General features: G+C 49.7%; 1 protein-coding gene across 2 annotated transcripts in view; it reads left to right on the forward strand.

The window, feature by feature from the left end:
• The window catches only part of LOC108800202 (phospholipase D2-like), a 63,161-nt gene that overhangs the window by 9,705 nt on the left and 32,731 nt on the right, over nt 1-20,725 (forward strand). For both annotated transcript variants that reach the window (XM_018572160.1, XM_018572161.1), the window contains exons 2-9: nt 3,888-4,008; nt 7,637-7,764; nt 11,102-11,253; nt 11,343-11,442; nt 12,402-12,467; nt 14,482-14,540; nt 15,317-15,409; nt 19,610-19,762. In XM_018572160.1, the coding sequence (XP_018427662.1) occupies nt 3,900-4,008; nt 7,637-7,764; nt 11,102-11,253; nt 11,343-11,442; nt 12,402-12,467; nt 14,482-14,540; nt 15,317-15,409; nt 19,610-19,762 (860 nt within the window). In that variant the 5' untranslated portion in view covers nt 3,888-3,899. The remainder of the gene's footprint in view (nt 1-3,887; nt 4,009-7,636; nt 7,765-11,101; nt 11,254-11,342; nt 11,443-12,401; nt 12,468-14,481; nt 14,541-15,316; nt 15,410-19,609; nt 19,763-20,725) is intronic.

Below are 20,725 nucleotides of genomic sequence, written 5' to 3' on the forward strand. Positions count from 1 at the left end.
CCCCCCCACCAATCCGAGAGGGGGGACATCGGATCTGTTAAAGGGCCGGCGCACAGAAACGATGGTGTCCTATATTCCCTGAGAGCTCGCTGCTGATGCCTGGATGGGTCCTTATCTACTTGGCAGTTCTGGGTTTTGGATGACTAATGGAGGATGTGCTGGCCTCTGAAGCCGCTGCATCCACTGCCAGCCATAACCCAGGCCCCCCCCTCCTTCTCTTCAGTCATTGGTTGCTAGGATCCCTGGTAGTCCTAGCAACCAGTGATGCTGAATGTGTTGCCCGTCCCCAGTATTGCTAGAGGATGGAAGAGTATCTTATTCTGTCCTCTCATGAAGCTCCGGCTCCACCTAAGTATGTGGGGACAATAATATAAAGGGGCGCTCTAAATGGGACAACCAATGTAAGAGTGCCTTCTAACTTGTTCCCATCAGAGTGCCCCCTTACACCACATGTCCTCGGGTGGGGACATCTGATGTAAGGGGGCGCTCTGATGGGGGTAACTGATGTAAGATACTATTGTATCTATCTATCTATCTATCGTATCTATCTATTGATATATACATAGTATCTGTTGTGTGGTAACATTGTGAAATTATACTTTGTATAAACTAGATTGATTCATTTATTACAGACCTTTTTTATATAGTGCCAACAATTTACACAGCGCTGTACATAATGCACATGCAGGGCCGGATTTACTTTCTCTGCTGCCCCAAGGCCAGGTTCCTCAATGCCCCCCTACCCGCCAAGTGATGGCCCACAAGCAGCGGAGTATTTAGCTTGCAACGGTGCAACGCCGCTCTCAGCCAATCTGCCGCTCCAGGCAAACGCCTTGTTTGCCTCGCGGCAGATACGCCCCTGGGCTGCATACAAGTGATCTCTGTGACATCGACGGGATCGCTTGTACAAAACGAGCGGCGGCTTCCCCGCTGCACATTTAGCTCTGCTTGCCCAAATCAGGGCTACATGTAGAAAACAACTACCCGCCCGGCGCCTGGAACTGCATGTCCCGGGCGTCGGGAGATAGAAATTCCACACCCCTGCTGCCCCTCTACTTCCTGCTGCCCCAAGGCCGGGACTTGGTTGGCCTTGTGGGAAATCCAGCCCTGTTCACATCAGTCCCCGCCCTCGAGGAGCTTACAATCTAAGGTCCCTATCTCGCATACCATACATACAGGGCAAATTTAGACAGGAACAAATTAACCTTCCAGCATGTCTTTGGAGTGTGGGAGGAATCCAGAGTTCCCAGAAGTAACCTACATAGACACAGGGAGAACATGCAAACTCCATGTAGATAGCCTCTTGACTGAACCGAGGACCTCAGTGCTGCAAGGCAAAAAATTAACGTTCTTAACCACTTCCTGTAAATACCCGTCATCCGCTGGCGAGTCTCCCCTGATGGAACGGAGGGAGATCAGCAGGCTTCCAGCCGTTTGTCTCCTCCGATCACTGGACCTGGAAGTGACGTGCAATTACATCACTTCCGGTGTCACTGGGCACAGTCTCCAGCTCCTAGAGCCAGAAGAAGAAGCTGGTGATGCAGATCTGTGCTTCCATCAGCTTCTTCGGGGTCCTTAGGTGACATTACGGGCCCTGATCTCCCCATAAAGAGGACCTGACGCATTATATTTGCTATTACATAGGGGGACTTGTTAGTCCCTTGTGTGATAGCAATAAAGTTGAGTGTGAAAAAAAAATAGTAAAAACTTAAAGTAACAGATTAAAATAAATAAATAAATTAGGATGGAAGCTGGAATAATGGAGGTAGCTGAACCTGTCTGTGTGGGTTTTCTGTACAAACTGTATAACTGTTAGCAATGGCTCGCTCCGTTCTTCTGTGTACAGAAAACCAGGCCCGTCTTTAACGCAGGGCAAAAGGGGCAGTTGCCCTGGGCCCAGTTATTGTTGTGGGGCCCAAAGCAGCCGCCCCTTGAGCCTGCACTGCTCGCTCTTTACCTGGAGATGCGGGATGTCAGTGTCCCGTCCCTTCTCCCCCCTCACCCTCCTGGTTTCCCTTATCTCCCCCGAGATAAGACAGACAGCAGAGATCGGCAGACCTTTGTCTGCTCTGCCTAGCAACTGATGGGCTGTCATAATTACCGTGTTCCCCCGAAAATAAGACACTGTCTCATATTTTTTTTTGGCTCAAAAAAAACACACTAGGTCTTATTTTTGGGATAGGTCTTATTTTTTTTTTTTTTTTTAATGTACAACAATCCACACTTGGGAAAAAAACACATCCAAATAAATTTGTCTGCACCAGGAAAGGCGCCCCCTGTTTGTGTTTTTTTTCCCTAGATTTTGCGGTCTCCCTGGCTGGTTTGGGGGCAGCATCCTGCAGACCTTTCTACACACGTGCTTTTTATTATTTATACATTTTTTAACAGACTTGTTTCTGATTACACTTGTGCTTATATTGGTCCATACTGGCGGAGTAGTCCTTTTTGGCGCTTTTCTGTGTTCATATCTGAACAATCCACACTTATTCATGTAGAAAAGTCTACGTGTATTCATGTACAAAAATATGGTGATCAGGGAATAAGGGGCGCCGAACCTTTCCAGGAGCAATTTGCTAACCAATCGCTGGCCAGAATGAGCGAAGCGCGCTTTCACTATGGATTCCTCACAGGCGGAGCACATTTGGTATCACTTCGCCTGTGACAGGAGTCGGCGCTATAGAGGAAGCATCGGCTTATGCGGTTCTGCTCCCTCCGGTGCCGCCTCGCTTCCTCTAGCGATGGCTTCGTTGGCAATCGCAAATTCTCTCCTGCGACTCTTCAAGTTCCTCCTTATGCCACCACCGGCCCTGGGAATGGTCACAACTATGTCTTATTTTCGGGGTAAGCACAGGGATCAGAGCCTATCATGCATGCATAGACCAGCCGGCCCGCCCATCTGCATCATCAGTTGCTAGGCAGACAGGGCGATGTTGGTGTGGAGAGAGAAACTGCATGGCAGGTAGAGGGCGTGGCTTGATGGGTAGGGGCGGGGGCCCAAGAAAATGTTTGCCCAGGGTCCAATCAATATTAAAGACGGCCCTGCAGCAAACCCACAGACAGGTTCAGCTACCTCCATTATTCCGGCTTCCATCCGAATCGCACTAAACAGGGTGTCCTCTACAGCCAAGCAAATCCGATACCACCGCATTTGCTCTGACACTGAGGACAGAGACGCACTCCTGAGCGCACTGGCTGATGCATTTCGGCGAAAGGGCTACAGGGAAAAGACTATTTCTCAGACATCCCAACTCTCCCGGACGCTCCGGGAGTCTCCCGCTATCAGCGGCTCCCGGGCCGCCCGGGAGAGAAACACTTCCTCCTGGAAAGGTTTAATCTGATTTTAAACCTTTCCCTGCGATCGTTGTTCTTTTCTGACATCGGGAGCCGCGGCCCGTCCGTCACTCAGAAAAGAAAAAAAGGCATAAGAATGCATAGCTAGATTCCTATTGGCTATTGCACTTTGCAATAGCCAATAGTTAACTAGCTAATGCACCCGCCCTCTGCTGCTGTCAATCAGCAGAGGGGGACCTTAATTTTTTCTATCCGGTCCTCTTCTGGTGATTGAAAGGAGCAGAGGGCGGGTGCAATAGGTAGTTTGCTATTGGCTATTGCAAAGTGCAATAGCCAATAGGAATCTAATTGCCTTAACTGACAAACTGTCATGTTGATCCGTATTGCTTCTGACCCGAAGCAGAGAGGTTCACTCTGGAAAGCTCGTCTTTTATATATTTTGTTAGTCCAATGAGAAAGGTATCATCGCACATTGCAATACTGCGTTTTTTTGTTGTTACATCTATATATATATTTTGATATACATTGTATATGGATGTTTTATGTCTGCTCGTTTGCATACATTTCTCCTCATCCTGTATCCCTTGCTGTTGTAGGCGTCAGCCACCATGCAGGTCCCGGACACGCCGGACGGATGTTTCCTCCCCGAACATCTCGACACGTCCGCCCTGGACATTGAACTGGATGAACTAGACTCCATACGGGACGATGATGATGGTGAGACCCGACAGAGGCGCCTTAGAATAAAATTGCATGCGATTATTTCTGTAAGAATCGTTTATCTGAAGGTTGCCCATACCAGGCCTGATATTTGTTATCGGTGAGAACGAGTAAAACATCAGTTGTGGTGGTTATGGTGGACTTGTGGTGGTTGGGTGTTGTGGTGGTTAAGGTGGACTTGTGCTGGTTGGGTGTTGTGGTGGTTAAGGTGCACTTGCGGTGGTTAAGGTGGACTTGTGGTGATTGGGTGTTGTGGTGGTTAAGGAGGACTTGTGGTGGTTAAGGAGGACCTGTAGTCAGATCTAATCCCAAATCCTATTGGAGCTTGCCGGATGTGTTCCCCTTTCCTCCATCCCAACCCTTGCTCACTTTAAGATGGAGGCAAGATGGCAGCACCCATACCAGTTTATATCTTGTCATCTATTGGTGGCATTTCATCTACAGACGACTATGTGATACTTATTATGGTACAGAGGTCATATATGATTCATTAGGGACTTAAAGGGGACCATCATGCATGAAATGAATGTTCTTCCACCACCCTTGCTTGTACACATTTGCAGACCATTTCCAGTTTGTTTTTTTTAATCATTAATTTTTTGGGTGTAGGACAAGGGGGTGGCGTAGTACTGACCCGGCCCCCTCAACAGCCTCTTGGGATGTCCACCTCGCACATCCCATGAGTTGGTGTTTGGGAAAGGGACAAATTATGGAATTTTTTGGATCCTATCTGGAACATGGTGGAGAAACCAGTGGCATGTCTAAGATCCCGCTGCGTGTTACATCATGGGACTGGCTGACAGTTGGCTCCCAGTGACGGGAGATCCAAGATGGTGGTGTGAAAGGCCAGAAGGCACAAAGAGAACTTCGGTTGCAAGAAGACAACGCTGGACTCCATGGACTAATTTGTTTCCCTCTTATACAGGAGCACTTGCATCGATAGGGTGGCGTTCCTCTTTAAAGCCTAACTCTGGGCATTTTTACTAGACCCCTGCAAAGGTTTTTGAATTCTTTAATATCAAAAGCAGCTCTGATGGCAATTGTTCACTCCTTTCAGGCGCTGTTCCCTGTGGTACCTGTTTTATCACAAGATGTCCTCGGTCTTGTGGATTGAATTACGCCCGGTGTCATTCGGGCCAGAAGACTGAGGACATACTGTGACCAGTGGCATAACAATCGCCATAGCGACCCAGGCGGCCGCTATGGGGGCCCGGGCACAGGGGTGCCCGGCCAGGGCCGCCTGGGTCACTATGGCATGTGGTGGTGCTGGCTGTCACAGACCCAGCTCAGCAGCGGCCACGGCGCATTTCCCCTCATAGCCGCTGCGGAGCTGTGTCAGTGACAGCCAGCCGCTGCGGCAGATGAGGGCGGTGTTCGGAATGGAGGAGGCGGGGCCCGCCTCCTCTTACATCACTGGCCAGCGACCTAAGAGCAGGTGGGGCCAGTGATGTAAGAGAAGGCGGGGCCCTTTGATAGAGGAGGCTGGGCCCCGTGACCACAGAGGCGCTGACAGGTAAGAGATCTCAGACCCTGCAGAGCCCACCATAGAGAGTCTATGGTGGGCTCTGCAGGGTCACTCTCCGCTGGGGCTCTGCAAGTGGCTTAACTAGCAATCACGGGGCCCCATACAAAATTTTGCTATGGGTCCCTGTGATTTCTAGTTACGCCCCTGACTGTGACTACAGGATGTCATGGTGCATCCCATGAGGGGGGCAACACCATGGTTCCCTGCACTTGCAGTGTGCTGACACAGAGAGCAGGGCCTCTCTCTGCATCACTGAGGACCATCGGAGCTGCCGCAAAGTACCCGGTGCTCCCGGAGCATGTGACCTCCCATGACGGAGTGCTTGGGCCTGAATGGCCAATCATCAGGTCCAATCCTGGTCAACTGAGTGAGGAGGTGATGTCGTCAGCGCTGTGTAAGCTCAGACATCACCTGACATGGAGCTTACACAGAGTTTAGACTCCAGGCTCTGATGGAGGAAGGGGGGCCGGGGTGAGCTTTCAGGAGAGCCTCTTTAAGTTGGTAGCAAAGAGATGATCACAGTGGTCTACAGAACAATCTCTAAGCCACGTGATGAGGATAAGTCACGCCGGTCATGTGTCCTACAGATAGATGGCCGGCGTGACTTATCCTCATCACGCGGCTTTAGAGATTGTTCCGTAGACCACTGTGATCATCTCTTTGCCTCCGTCCCATGTCATGGCATCGGCCTCCATTGTCGGGTAAGCTGACCCGTTTTATCCGTCGTGTTCACTGAACAATCTGAAACTTTGTTTATTTCCTGTTCAAACAAAAATTAAAGATTGCCCAGGTCGTCCTTCCACATTCCAGGGGAGCAGGTCAATCATTGCACAGCGGTCAAGGTCCTCGGGTTCATACTCGGCAGGAATTCAGCATTAAAGGCTGCTGACTTTACAACATGAGTGGTTTTTAACCATAAAGCATCTTCACTGTCTTAAAGGGAAACTCATTTTTTTTTTGCTACATAAAGGTGACCTGCGGCCTTCCCTTCAGTCTTCTATCTGACCTCCCGGCCTTCCCTTCAGTCTTCTATCTGACCTCCCGGCCTTCCCTTCAGTCTTCTATCTGACCTCCCGGCCTTCCCTTCAGTCTTCTATCTGACCTCCCGGCCTTCCCTTCAGTCTTCTATCTGACCTCCCGGCCTTCCCTTCAGTCTTCTATCTGACCTCCCGGCCTTCCCTTCAGTCTTCTATCTGACCTCCCGGCCTTCCCTTCAGTCTTCTATCTGACCTCCCGGCCTTCCCTTCAGTCTTCTATCTGACCTCCCGGCCTTCCCTTCAGTCTTCTATCTGACCTCCCGGCCTTCCCTTCAGTCTTCTATCTGACCTCCCGGCCTTCCCTTCAGTCTTCTATCTGACCTCCGGCCCTCCCTTCCGTCTTGCAGAGTTGTACTGGCTCCTCTCCTCTGATATCACTGCACCTTGGGAGCTCCTCACAATGTGCCTTAGAAGCTGCAGCAAGTCATTTAGAGCCCGCCTCATTTCCTGGCTGGAGGACGTCCAGCATCATCTAGAGCAGGGGTCTGCAAATGGCGGACAATGACATCCAGTGACCTGCTGAGCACTGAAGAGGATGGAACAGTATCTTCCGTCCTCTTCAGCCGCCCATTGCTCTCCGCCCCCAGCTTCTCTGTTCTTCCTAGCTCCGCCCAGTTCCACCCCCTGGATCCTACTAGCTCCACCTCCTGGCTGTGTCTGCTGACTTCAATTCCCAGCTAAGATACCCCAAAGGAACATGTGAGGACATTAAGGGGGCGCTCCGATGGGGACAGGCGGTGTAAGGGGGCGCTCCGATGGGGACAGGCGGTGTAAGGGGCTTGTCCCCGATGGGGACAATGTGCAGGTCATGAAAGAGGCTGCCCAAAAAACTTCCAACTGAAAGAAGTTTCCACAGGGGAGCGGTCAGAACTGTCAGGGACTGGTGTGTAGTTCTGCAAAACACCTATAAGAAATCATATCTGCTAAAGGGGGCAATATCAGCTCCTGAGGCTATGGGCGTACTTACTTTTTCCACAGTGCACTATCACATCTATTGATATTTTTGATGAATAAATGACTTGTATATAATTACAAACTCAGAATGTGTCTGCATATTTTTCAGATCCGCACAGCCGCTTTCTTGCCGTTTATAACCTGAAACCACTGAAACATCAAGGCTCCGTATTCCTGAAAGGAGTTCCGGTGACAGCGCACATATCACACACCGAACGCATTGCTGGAGGATCAAAGGTGTAAAAAAACGAAATGGTTAATAAGATGTGAGGAGGGTGGAGCTATGAGTCTGTCCTCCTCCTGCAGGGTGATACAGACAGAAGGAAGCTATGAGTCTGTCCTCCTCCTGCAGGGCGATACATAGAAGGGAGCTATGAGGCTGTCCTCCTCCTGCAGGGCGATACATAGAAGGGAGCTATGAGGCTGTCCTCCTCCTGCAGGGCGATACATAGAAGGGAGCTATGAGGCTGTCCTCCTCCTGCAGGGCGATACATAGAAGGGAGCTATGAGGCTGTCCTCCTCCTGCAGGGCGATACATAGAAGGGAGCTATGAGGCTGTCCTCCTCCTGCAGGGCGATACATAGAAGGGAGCTATGAGGCTGTCCTCCTCCTGCAGGGCGATACATAGAAGGGAGCTATGAGGCTGTCCTCCTCCTGCAGGGCGATACATAGAAGGGAGCTATGAGGCTGTCCTCCTCCTGCAGGGCGATACATAGAAGGGAGCTATGAGGCTGTCCTCCTCCTGCAGGGCGATACATAGAAGGGAGCTATGAGGCTGTCCTCCTCCTGCAGGGCGATACATAGAAGGGAGCTATGAGGCTGTCCTCCTCCTGCAGGGCGATACATAGAAGGGAGCTATGAGGCTGTCCTCCTCCTGCAGGGCGATACATAGAAGGGAGCTATGAGGCTGTCCTCCTCCTGCAGGGCGATACATAGAAGGGAGCTATGAGGCTGTCCTCCTCCTGCAGGGCGATACATAGAAGGGAGCTATGAGGCTGTCCTCCTCCTGCAGGGCGATACATAGAAGGGAGCTATGAGGCTGTCCTCCTCCTGCAGGGCGATACATAGAAGGGAGCTATGAGGCTGTCCTCCTCCTGCAGGGCGATACATAGAAGGGAGCTATGAGGCTGTCCTCCTCCTGCAGGGCGATACATAGAAGGGAGCTATGAGGCTGTCCTCCTCCTGCAGGGCGATACATAGAAGGGAGCTATGAGGCTGTCCTCCTCCTGCAGGGCGATACATAGAAGGGAGCTATGAGGCTGTCCTCCTCCTGCAGGGCGATACATAGAAGGGAGCTATGAGGCTGTCCTCCTCCTGCAGGGCGATACATAGAAGGGAGCTATGAGGCTGTCCTCCTCCTGCAGGGCGATACATAGAAGGGAGCTATGAGGCTGTCCTCCTCCTGCAGGGCGATACATAGAAGGGAGCTATGAGGCTGTCCTCCTCCTGCAGGGCGATACATAGAAGGGAGCTATGAGGCTGTCCTCCTCCTGCAGGGCGATACATAGAAGGGAGCTATGAGGCTGTCCTCCTCCTGCAGGGCGATACATAGAAGGGAGCTATGAGGCTGTCCTCCTCCTGCAGGGCGATACATAGAAGGGAGCTATGAGGCTGTCCTCCTCCTGCAGGGCGATACATAGAAGGGAGCTATGAGGCTGTCCTCCTCCTGCAGGGCGATACATAGAAGGGAGCTATGAGGCTGTCCTCCTCCTGCAGGGCGATACATAGAAGGGAGCTATGAGGCTGTCCTCCTCCTGCAGGGCGATACATAGAAGGGAGCTATGAGGCTGTCCTCCTCCTGCAGGGCGATACATAGAAGGGAGCTATGAGGCTGTCCTCCTCCTGCAGGGCGATACATAGAAGGGAGCTATGAGGCTGTCCTCCTCCTGCAGGGCGATACATAGAAGGGAGCTATGAGGCTGTCCTCCTCCTGCAGGGCGATACATAGAAGGGAGCTATGAGGCTGTCCTCCTCCTGCAGGGCGATACATAGAAGGGAGCTATGAGGCTGTCCTCCTCCTGCAGGGCGATACATAGAAGGGAGCTATGAGGCTGTCCTCCTCCTGCAGGGCGATACATAGAAGGGAGCTATGAGGCTGTCCTCCTCCTGCAGGGCGATACATAGAAGGGAGCTATGAGGCTGTCCTCCTCCTGCAGGGCGATACATAGAAGGGAGCTATGAGGCTGTCCTCCTCCTGCAGGGCGATACATAGAAGGGAGCTATGAGGCTGTCCTCCTCCTGCAGGGCGATACATAGAAGGGAGCTATGAGGCTGTCCTCCTCCTGCAGGGCGATACATAGAAGGGAGCTATGAGGCTGTCCTCCTCCTGCAGGGCGATACATAGAAGGGAGCTATGAGGCTGTCCTCCTCCTGCAGGGCGATACATAGAAGGGAGCTATGAGGCTGTCCTCCTCCTGCAGGGCGATACATAGAAGGGAGCTATGAGGCTGTCCTCCTCCTGCAGGGCGATACATAGAAGGGAGCTATGAGGCTGTCCTCCTCCTGCAGGGCGATACATAGAAGGGAGCTATGAGGCTGTCCTCCTCCTGCAGGGCGATACATAGAAGGGAGCTATGAGGCTGTCCTCCTCCTGCAGGGCGATACATAGAAGGGAGCTATGAGGCTGTCCTCCTCCTGCAGGGCGATACATAGAAGGGAGCTATGAGGCTGTCCTCCTCCTGCAGGGCGATACATAGAAGGGAGCTATGAGGCTGTCCTCCTCCTGCAGGGCGATACATAGAAGGGAGCTATGAGGCTGTCCTCCTCCTGCAGGGCGATACATAGAAGGGAGCTATGAGGCTGTCCTCCTCCTGCAGGGCGATACATAGAAGGGAGCTATGAGGCTGTCCTCCTCCTGCAGGGCGATACATAGAAGGGAGCTATGAGGCTGTCCTCCTCCTGCAGGGCGATACATAGAAGGGAGCTATGAGGCTGTCCTCCTCCTGCAGGGCGATACATAGAAGGGAGCTATGAGGCTGTCCTCCTCCTGCAGGGCGATACATAGAAGGGAGCTATGAGGCTGTCCTCCTCCTGCAGGGCGATACATAGAAGGGAGCTATGAGGCTGTCCTCCTCCTGCAGGGCGATACATAGAAGGGAGCTATGAGGCTGTCCTCCTCCTGCAGGGCGATACATAGAAGGGAGCTATGAGGCTGTCCTCCTCCTGCAGGGCGATACATAGAAGGGAGCTATGAGGCTGTCCTCCTCCTGCAGGGCGATACATAGAAGGGAGCTATGAGGCTGTCCTCCTCCTGCAGGGCGATACATAGAAGGGAGCTATGAGGCTGTCCTCCTCCTGCAGGGCGATACATAGAAGGGAGCTATGAGGCTGTCCTCCTCCTGCAGGGCGATACATAGAAGGGAGCTATGAGGCTGTCCTCCTCCTGCAGGGCGATACATAGAAGGGAGCTATGAGGCTGTCCTCCTCCTGCAGGGCGATACATAGAAGGGAGCTATGAGGCTGTCCTCCTCCTGCAGGGGGATACAGACAGAAGGGGGCTATGAGTCTGTCCTCCTCCTGCAGGGTGACACATTTATATATTTGTATTTCATGGTTTGTACTCTATGTGTCACAGATCCGGGAGAGCACTCTGTACTCTGTATACCTCACACACGGCCCTTTCCGGTGGATCATAAGGAGGAAATACCGACATTTCCAGGAACTTCACCGCGATCTTCTCAGACACAAGATCTTTGTCTCCCTTCTTCCCCTCAATCCTCTCTCTCGGTGAGCCAACGTTCAGATGTGACTTCCTCCTCGTGTTCTATAAAGACTCTCCATGTGACATCATATTCAGATTGTCGTTCATTTCCCAGATTCACCGTGACACGTTCCCGCGCCGTGCCGACTTCCGAGGAGTTGCCTTCCCTGCCTCACGCCTCTGGCGAGGCCTCCAGGCAAATGTCCAGCAAACAGGTGCGTGTTCCTGGAAGGTGATCTCCGTCTCCGAGTCTGGAATCCTGTGATAATGGCGTGCGTATAGCGTTCCTGCCTATAATGATATACACGGCGCGGCAGACAGACGTGTGATTGGAGGAGGGTTTGCTTGTCAGTCTGGCTCATCTATAATACAGATGAGACGATCTTTAGATAAATGTGAGGACAGGAAGTCAGCTTAATAAAAAGATACAAAGTCAAAGACAAATGATAACAAATAAGAACACCGTCTGTATCTGGAGAGCGGTGATGTCACTCCTGTATTATATATCTTGTATCTGGAGAGCGGTGATGTCACTCCTGTATTATATGTCTTGTATCTGGAGAGCGGTGATGTCACTCCTGTATTATATATCTTGTATCTGGAGAGCGGTGATGTCACTCCTCTATTATATATCTTGTATCTGGAGGGCGGTGATGTCACTCCTCTATTATATATCTTGTATCTGGAGAGCGGTGATGTCACTCCTCCTATTGTATGTCTTGTATCTGGAGGGCGGTGATGTCACTCCTCTATTATATGTCTTGTATATGGAGTGCAGCGATGTCACTCCTGTATTATATATCTTGTATCTGGAGAGCGGTGATGTCACTTCTGTATTATATATCTTATATCTCGAGGGCGGTGATGTCACTCCTCATGTATTATATGTCTTATATCTGGAGGGTGGTGATGTCACTCCTGTATTATATGTCTTGTATATGGAGAGCGGTGATGTCACTCCTGTATTATATGTCTTGTATCTGGAGAGCGGTGATGTCACTCCTGTATTATATATCTTGTATCTGGAGAGCGGTGATGTCACTCCTGTATTATATATCTTGTATCTGGAGAGCGGTGATGTCACTCCTGTATTATATATCTTGTATCTGGAGGGCGGTGATGTCACTCCTGCATTACCATCGTTCTCACATTGTCTATGATTTGTGTTTTGTAGAAGTATCTGGCGGAATATCTCAACAGACTTCTGGAAAAATCCTTCTACCGGAACTATCATGCTATGGTGAGTTCTCCTTCATTGTTCCTCCTCCCTCTACACTTCCCACCGTGATACTTACTCACTTTTTAAGTGGGCCTGTCACCTCTGGATGGTATTAAATAGGGATACAGCCATACCGATACTAGTATCGGTGCCGATACCGAGTATTAGGGTGAGTACTCGTACTCGCCCAAATGCTCCGATACCTATATGGATGTGTGAAGGTGGTCACATGTGCCTTATTCATGTTACCTTAGGGTTAAAGTTAACTTCCGGCCTTCCCTCCAGTCTTGCATAGTTGTACCGGCTCCTCTCCTGGACTGAAATGGCTTCCTCTGATTTCCCTGCACACTGCGAGCTTCTCACAATGTGCATTAGAAGCTGCGGCAAATCAGATAGAGCCCGCCTCATTTCCTTGAAGTGAATGGCAGCGTAGCCACGCCCTCCGGCCACAACCCGATCGCCCTCACGGGATCTCAAGACACATTGTTCCTGTGGTCCGGTGCAATCAAAATAGTGCTTGTAGCATTTGATCGGACCGGACCGCAGGCACAATGTGCCTTGCGATCCCGTGCGGGCGATCGCACTGTGGCCGGAGGGCGTGGCTACGCTGCCATTCACTTCAATGGCTAGCCACGCCCCCACAAAATACTGACCCGGCCGCAATGCGATGCAGTGCGTTCCGGCCAGAACGTGGCCGGAACGCACTGCATATGGTGTGAACAGGCCCTAAATGGTTCACCTTAATAATGGCCTTTCCAGCTGCGCATACTCATCATCCATTTACTCCACACAGGAAGTCAATTCTTCACGTGTAAGCTTCGGGTTTCCTCTAGACATGTGCGATTCGTTTCGTTTCGAATCGAAATTCGTACGAATTTTCCTGAAATTTGTAAATTCGGAAGAATTCGAAATCCGAATTGCAGTTTCCGAATTATATCCGAAATACGAAATTCCATTAACGAATTTCGGATCCGAATTTCTTTGAAACGGGAACTAATATTACCCCTGTAAATGAGGTTGAACAACATGAAAAGATTTTTTTTTAATCCGAGATACGGATCCGCTGCTGAGAGTTGCATTACAAAACACAGGCAGGAAATACGAAATTCCGTTGACGTATTTTCGTTCCGTTACGAACATTCGTTATATTGAAGGTAAAAAGCAAAGTACATTTATATTGGAGTTGATGGAAGTTTTTTTTTAAGTCCGAAATACGAAATTCGGATACGGAATCCGTTAACGGAATTCGTATTTCGGATACAAAAACAACTACCACATCGACTCCAATATTAACAAAGGTATTTTTGCTTTTTAACTTCATCATAACGAATGTTCGTAAAGTTACGAAAATGTGCCAAAACTAACGAAAATCCGTATTTCGTACGAATCCGAATTGAGTTTCGGATACGAATTACGAAATACGAAATAACGGATATTCCGAAACGGAACAAATTTTTTGACGGCGCACAAGTCTAGATTGCTCTAAAGCTTCTAGAAGGCCAACAACTCCCTTTCCTCACCAATCTGATAATGTTGGGTGTGTGGGTGGCCGAGATCCATCACCCCTATGTGGGTAGAACGGGAAGCGAGTGGCCTGCTCCTCCAACCTAGAAATATCAGAAATCCCTTTTGGCTCCCTGCGGCTGCACAGAACAGGGGAGAGCAAAGTAAAGCTGAGTATGTGCAGCTGGTGGGGCCACTATTACTAAATGGTTGACTTATAAAGTCAACCATTTATTAAACGGCCGTTGACTATTCATTTGTCTATGAAGAAGAAAAAAATGATTGCAGTTATTTTTCAGCACGGTGGTGTCCCCCCGGAGTAGAGCAGCACATACAACCGGCATCACATACAGAGAATTAACCCCCTAATGGTTCACATTGTCACCACACACGCTCGGATGTTGCGTTCTCATACTGGCCTGTGCCGGTTATGGCCGGGGCTAGTTCCTGAACTGCATATCTTGTCTGATGTATATCATATTCAGGGTCTCCTGTCCTTCTCAGATTGCTTCTCTGCCTTTTTTTTTTCTAGATGGAGTTCCTGGAGGTCAGTCATCTGTCCTTCATTGCAGACCTTGGGCCTAAGGGACTGTAAGTAACAAAACATACCGTGCTGAAAGGAAAACTAGTGTAACACTGGCCGAAATGATTTTTTTATATAATATTGTATAGAGTGAGGAACAGTGGCGTCACTAGTGGGGTGCGGGGGGTGCGGCCCGCACCTGGGTCACACCATTGGAGATTTGACACACACCCCCACCCCAAAAAAAAAAAAAGTCGGGCACCTGGCCATTGTTCAGGTCCAGCATCTAAGTATCATTGGTTGAAGCACTTTTCAGCCCTGATGAAAGGGAACCTTTTGAGCCCCTGAAATGTGGTTGTTGGTGAAATGTGACTTTCAATAAAGTTGATTTGCAGGAATGAGTCTTCTACTTTCCTCACCGCACACCAGTAATCAAACCCTGGTAGAAGATCTCACCCCTCCAGTGGCCTACCTCTATAGCGACCCACGCGGTCGCTATGGGGCCCAGAGCATCGGGGCCCGGTCAGGTGGCCTATGCAGGGCCTCAGGTGGGCTCTGTGGGGCCTCAGGTTGGCGCTGCGGGGTATATGGTGGGCCTTGCAGGGTCTATGGTGGGCTCTTCAGGATCTCAGGTGGGCGCTGTGGGGTCTACGGTGGGTTGTGCGGGGTCTCAGGTGGGCACTGCAGGGTCTATGGTGGGCTCTGCAGGGTCTATGGTGGGCTCTTCAGTGTGAAAGTGAATGAAGTCTGGTCCTTGCTAAGCGATTTCTGATTGGCTGCTTTGGGTTTCTACTCCCTGTACATCTCTTCCCTGACTGCGTGTATCCATTTTACCTTTTTCCAGGGAAGGTTTCATACAGAAGAGATCGGGGGGACACCGGATTCCGGGTCTCAACTGCGTCGGCCATCATCAGTTCTGCTACCGTTGGTCAAAAAGGTCAGATAGATGAACTTTGAATTGCTAACACTATCCAGAAATTGTCACATTTTATATTTGTAATTCTCTGTTTAGAGGTAAAATGTAACACTGACAGAGGTTGGGACAAACTATAACATCTCCAGAAGTATTTATAGTCCCCTTCCCACAGTTTGATTTAATATACCGTACACATGTAATGCTGAAACTCTTCCACCCCTCTGACAGCGCCATGGGTTGTCCCAACTGGGGTAACTGTCCTTTTTGCTGGACAGCTTGGCCTGCATTTATATATGAAGTGAGGAGATTAAGAGGGGACATGATTTTGATGTACAAGATGTTGAATGGTGATAGCAACATCAGCAATAAACTTTTTATGCTAAACTCCCTAACAAGGACTAGAGGCCACCACCTAAAACTGGTGGAGAAAAGATTTAACCACAAGGGGCGTAGGGGGTTCTTCTCAGAGCGGTTAGGGTCTGGAATTCGCTGCCACACGCAGTGGTATCAGATGAGAGTTTTGAATCATTCAAAAAGCATTTGGACAATTTCCCCAGAGACCGCAACATACAGGGGCACAGGTACTCTTAAAAACAAGAACACACATGGACTCATACACACGCATACACATACAGAATCACATACATACACGCTATGGGTTGGACTTGTTGGACCTGTGTCTTTTTTCAACCTCAAATACTATATCAAGTAACTATGTAACTATATGGAGAACAGCTTAAAGATGTGAAATGATACAAAATTAATTTATATACTGAACACTGCCCTTAAAGGAGAACTATGAGGGGGGGGGTGCTTTTCACTCACCTCATAGTACTAGCCGATCTGTGACAATGAGACTGTCACAGGTCGGCTTAGTAGATCGGGAGGTGAGAGAACACATACCGGTGCTCGCTCACCCCCGGATCTTGTCAAAGCTCTCTGCCGTGACAGGGGAGGGGCTGGATTTCCCCCCTCCCCGCTCCGATCCTCTAGCGCTGATTGGCGGAACGGACGGGGGAGGGGGCGGGTACAGCTGGCTCTGCATCTAGATAGGCAGAGCCAGCTGTCACTTACGCAGCTGGGCGGATCCCGGCATAATTGTCGGGATCTGCTTCAGCTGCGGCGTCTCAGTATACCGCGAGCTGTAGCTCCCTATATACTGAGCTTAGGGTGACGGGATGATGCTAGTTTGTGTCCTCCCGTTACCCTAAGGAGAACTATGGGGAAAAGCCTTGACCCCATAGTTCTTCTTTAATAACGACATATGTTACCGGAATGCAGAATTCTTGCCAGTAGTGGTCCTCTAACCAAGTTCACGGACGCTGCTCAATGGGGATCAGATATTTAATTCTTTCAGCCTTCTTTGGGTTGAAGTTTAGATCCTCCCCTTCAGGCTTGCACGGTTGTTCCGGCTCCTCTCCTGGACAGAAATTACTCTGATTTCACTGCACACTGTGAGCTTCTCACAGCAAATTCAGTGCCATTTTCCCCTTTGGATTGGGGGAGACTCTCTGCCTAGGGGGCCTCTATTGAGTCCGTGCATCTCCCTTTGAGCATGTTCTAGGGATGCACCGATACTAGTATTGGTATCGGTGCCGATACCAATATTTGGGCGAGTACTCGTACTCGCCCAAATGCTCCAATACTTACCCCGATACTGGAACTTCTGGTCAGAGGTAGATTTCCTCTGACCGGCAGTGCTGCCGGCTTCCCAGCGAATCAGGAAGCTGAGCTACGGGTAATGACTAGCGGTCTGACTTCCTGATTGTCCTGGAAGCCGCCTCCATGCTGTCTGGCCAGCTCCATGCTTATTGGCTGGAAGCCAGTTTCCCAGCCACCCAGCATGGAGCCGGCTTCCCGGCCAATCAGGAAGCTGGGCCGCGGGTGATGACCTGCCTCCTGGCTTCCTGATTGGCTGGGAAGCTGGCTCGATGCTGATTGGCTGGAAAGCCGGCTTCAGTTGTAAGGTTCTTCAGGTGGCTCTGTAGGTTTTTTTGACCCCCTCTGTTAACCTGTTGGCTTTTGGGGGCCTGATAGCCTTTTGTTTGCTGCATCACCCAATCCTGCGTTTGGGTGTCCCAATGTTCCTGAATATTTTTTTTGCTGTCTTCCATTGGGGAGATTTATCTTTTTATGTAGATGTAGCCCGATGGCCGTGTGCCGGAGTGCATGCTCTTCACGTGCACTGCTCACGCGGCACCAGGCATCCCATCATGTATTGCATTAACTCTTTACTGCCTTGCTGCCTTTGAAGTGGCTCAGATCCCCTTGTATACTTTGAACACAGGGCTCTCAAGGTACTAATGACCTCGGGCAGAGTCACTGCACTTCACCTCTTCCTGGAAGATCACTCCCCTCAGAGAACCCGGCCTGGCCTGACCAGTGTTACCTATGATCTTTCCCCACTTACACTCCTTTAGTTGTTACCGAAGCAGTCCAGCCCACATCAAGCTCGTTCCCATGAAAATCCCCCATCAAGAGCCACAGTCCACACAAAGAGCCTTTTCAATGCTTTACTGAAACCTTGTTCGTCTGCACATATGTATTACACACTCCAGTCATCCACTGCTTTGGTGACGGCACAAGTCATATAAACACACCATAGTTACCAACGATGGTTAGAGATGAGAATGGAGGATGGCTGTCTCTCTCTCTCTCTCTCTCTCTCTCTCTCTCTCTCTCTCATCTTTCTCTCTCCATCTCACTCTCTCTTTCTCTCGCTCTCTCTCTCGTCCCTCCTCCCCCCCAGTGATCGTCCACAAAGAAATGACCATACAAATCCAAAAATAGGTATACTGTAGAGCGGTGTTTCTTAAGCTGTGTAACCTCAGGCCCCACATTTGTCCTCGGTCATTAAGTCTCGACCCAAGTCGCATTGCAATGGAGCGCACAGAATTAGGGTACTGTGTGTGCTGGTGCGGGCGAACGAACTGTGGGTGGGAGGTGCGTTTGGGGTACCATTTAAATGAATGGCAACGCAACACGCCTCCCACACCAGAATTCACGGTAGGTGCGATCGTGTGGTACAGTCGCACTGTACTAGTGTAAACGGGCCCTCAAGAAACACTGACGGTCACAAAGCCGCACACATACACACTCCAAAAAATTTTGAGATTATTTTTTAAGATCCACCGAGTCTCCCTACCTCGCGAGAACCGGAGTGGATCCCCAGCCTGGGGTCCGGTGTGGGCTGCTGCGCAGTGATGGAGCTCCATCCATATGTGCATTGCTTGTACAGCTCCCTTGTGTGCACTGTAGAGATTCCGGGAGCCAGAATGTGATGTCACTCCACTCCAGGTACCTCTACAGGACATGCGAGGGAGCTGTAAGCAATGTATATATGGATGGAGCTCACTTGTGGCCATAGCCCCATCCCACCCCACCTCAAGCTGACACTCGGACCCAGGCAGCATATTTTGAATGGCTGCTTGGTGGGAGGATGGACAGTGCTGCGCTAGGGGGAGGCTGAGGAGCCTCTCACCTAGAAAGTGGAAAGGCACGCGGGGACCCACTGATCACGGGGGGTCACGACCCACTTTTGGGTTATGACCCACCAGTTGAGAACCGAGGCTGTAGAGGGACTTGCGAGTCTCAGAGTAGATAAGTCTATGCAACAGCATTTAAAAAAAAAAAAAAATTTAAACAAACTTTATTCTGTTTTTACGGTCATCCCCCTGAGGGTTCTGACCTTTTGTGCTAAGGTATACAGTTTACATCACGTGAGATCACTTACAGCGACCTCAGCACTTGTAACAGAAGCAACAGCATTTTTATTGTCGGGGTTTCAAGGGAGCTCAGTCCGTCTTCATCTTGAGATCTGTCAACACTTTGACCATAAAAAGCTTTGACTTATCTCCGCTTTAAGTCCCTTTATACCTATTTTGGATTTGTCTTAATAAAAATGAATATATTGTCCCCAATGATTGCATTTTATTTCACTTCATAATTTTATAAGGTCGATTTTATAATCATTTCGTGAGAAGAGAGGCAAAAATAAACGTTCACAGTTTATTTTATTTTCAGGTCGAATGTAACACTCGTAACATACTGCATTGTGGCCACTAGATGGAGCTGAGGAGCAGAGGAAAGACTTATTTGATTCCTATGCTCCTCAGCTCCATCTAGTGGCCATTATGTGGCACTACATTACATTGGACCTGTGTTTATTGTATGAAGAATATTTATTTATGCCGCGGTGATGAAATGTTTCTCTCTGTCTAGGTGGCTGGTGGTGAAGGATTCCTTTCTTCTCTACCTGAAACCGGATTCTGGGGAAATCTCCTTTGTGCTCCTCTACGACCCGAAATTCCAAACGCAAGTTGGTAAAAGACACGCCGGGACCAAATATGGTGTCAGGATAGAGAATTACTCCAGGTAAGAGGAGACCGTCCTCCTCCCCACTATCAAATGTCTCTTCTCTTCATTGTGTTGTGTCAAAATAGAGTGAGATATCCTCTCATGAAATACTCTGCTCCTTCCTCTATAACTCTCCTGAAATACTCTGCTCTGCTGGAGGACTCTGCTCCTTCCTCTAACACTCCTCTCCTGAAATACTCTGCTCCTTCCTCTATAACTCTCCTCTAATACTCTGCTCTGCTGGAGGACTCTGCTCCTTCCTCTAACACTCCTCTCCTGAAATACTCTGCTCCTTCCTCTATAACTCTCCTGAAATACTCTGCTCTGCTGGAGGACTCTGCTCCTTCCTCTATAACTCTCCTCAAATACTCTGCTCTGCTGGAGGACTCTGCTCCTTCCTCTATGACTCTCCTCTCCTGAAATACTCTGCTCTGCTGGAGGACTCTGCTCCTTGCTCCTTCCCCTAACTCTGCTCTCATGAAATACTCTGCTCGGACTTCTTACTTGTTTGTAGTTAAGTATGCTGAGCTGCATGGTACGGTGCTGATATCTCTGTCAAGGGTGCACATTGACAGTAAATGGATAAACCGTACTATAGAATGGAAATGGCGAGACTTATTTGCACAGTTTTTGTTACTTTTGAGAAAACCTTTTTTTGTTGGGGAACTTGAATTAGATATAATGATGATGATAAAAATATGTTATTATTAATTATTATTATTATTAATCATTTTTATTATTATAGGAGAACTATGAGGTTAGTGTTTTTCCCCATAGTTCTCCTCAGGGTCCCAGGAGGACATAAACTAGGGTCCTCCCATCACCCAAAGCTCATTATATAGCAAGCTACAGCTCGCTATATACTGAGACCTCCGCAGCCGGGACGGATCCCGACATTACTGTCGAGATCCACCCAGCTGCGTGATTGACAGCTGGCTCTGCCTATCTAGAGACAGAACCAGCTATGCCTGCCCCCTCCCC

This window comes from Nanorana parkeri, unplaced genomic scaffold, assembly GCF_000935625.1.
Source record: "Nanorana parkeri isolate BGI_ZX_2015 unplaced genomic scaffold, ASM93562v1 scaffold1954, whole genome shotgun sequence".
In the NCBI taxonomy this organism is placed as follows: domain Eukaryota; kingdom Metazoa; phylum Chordata; class Amphibia; order Anura; family Dicroglossidae; genus Nanorana; species Nanorana parkeri.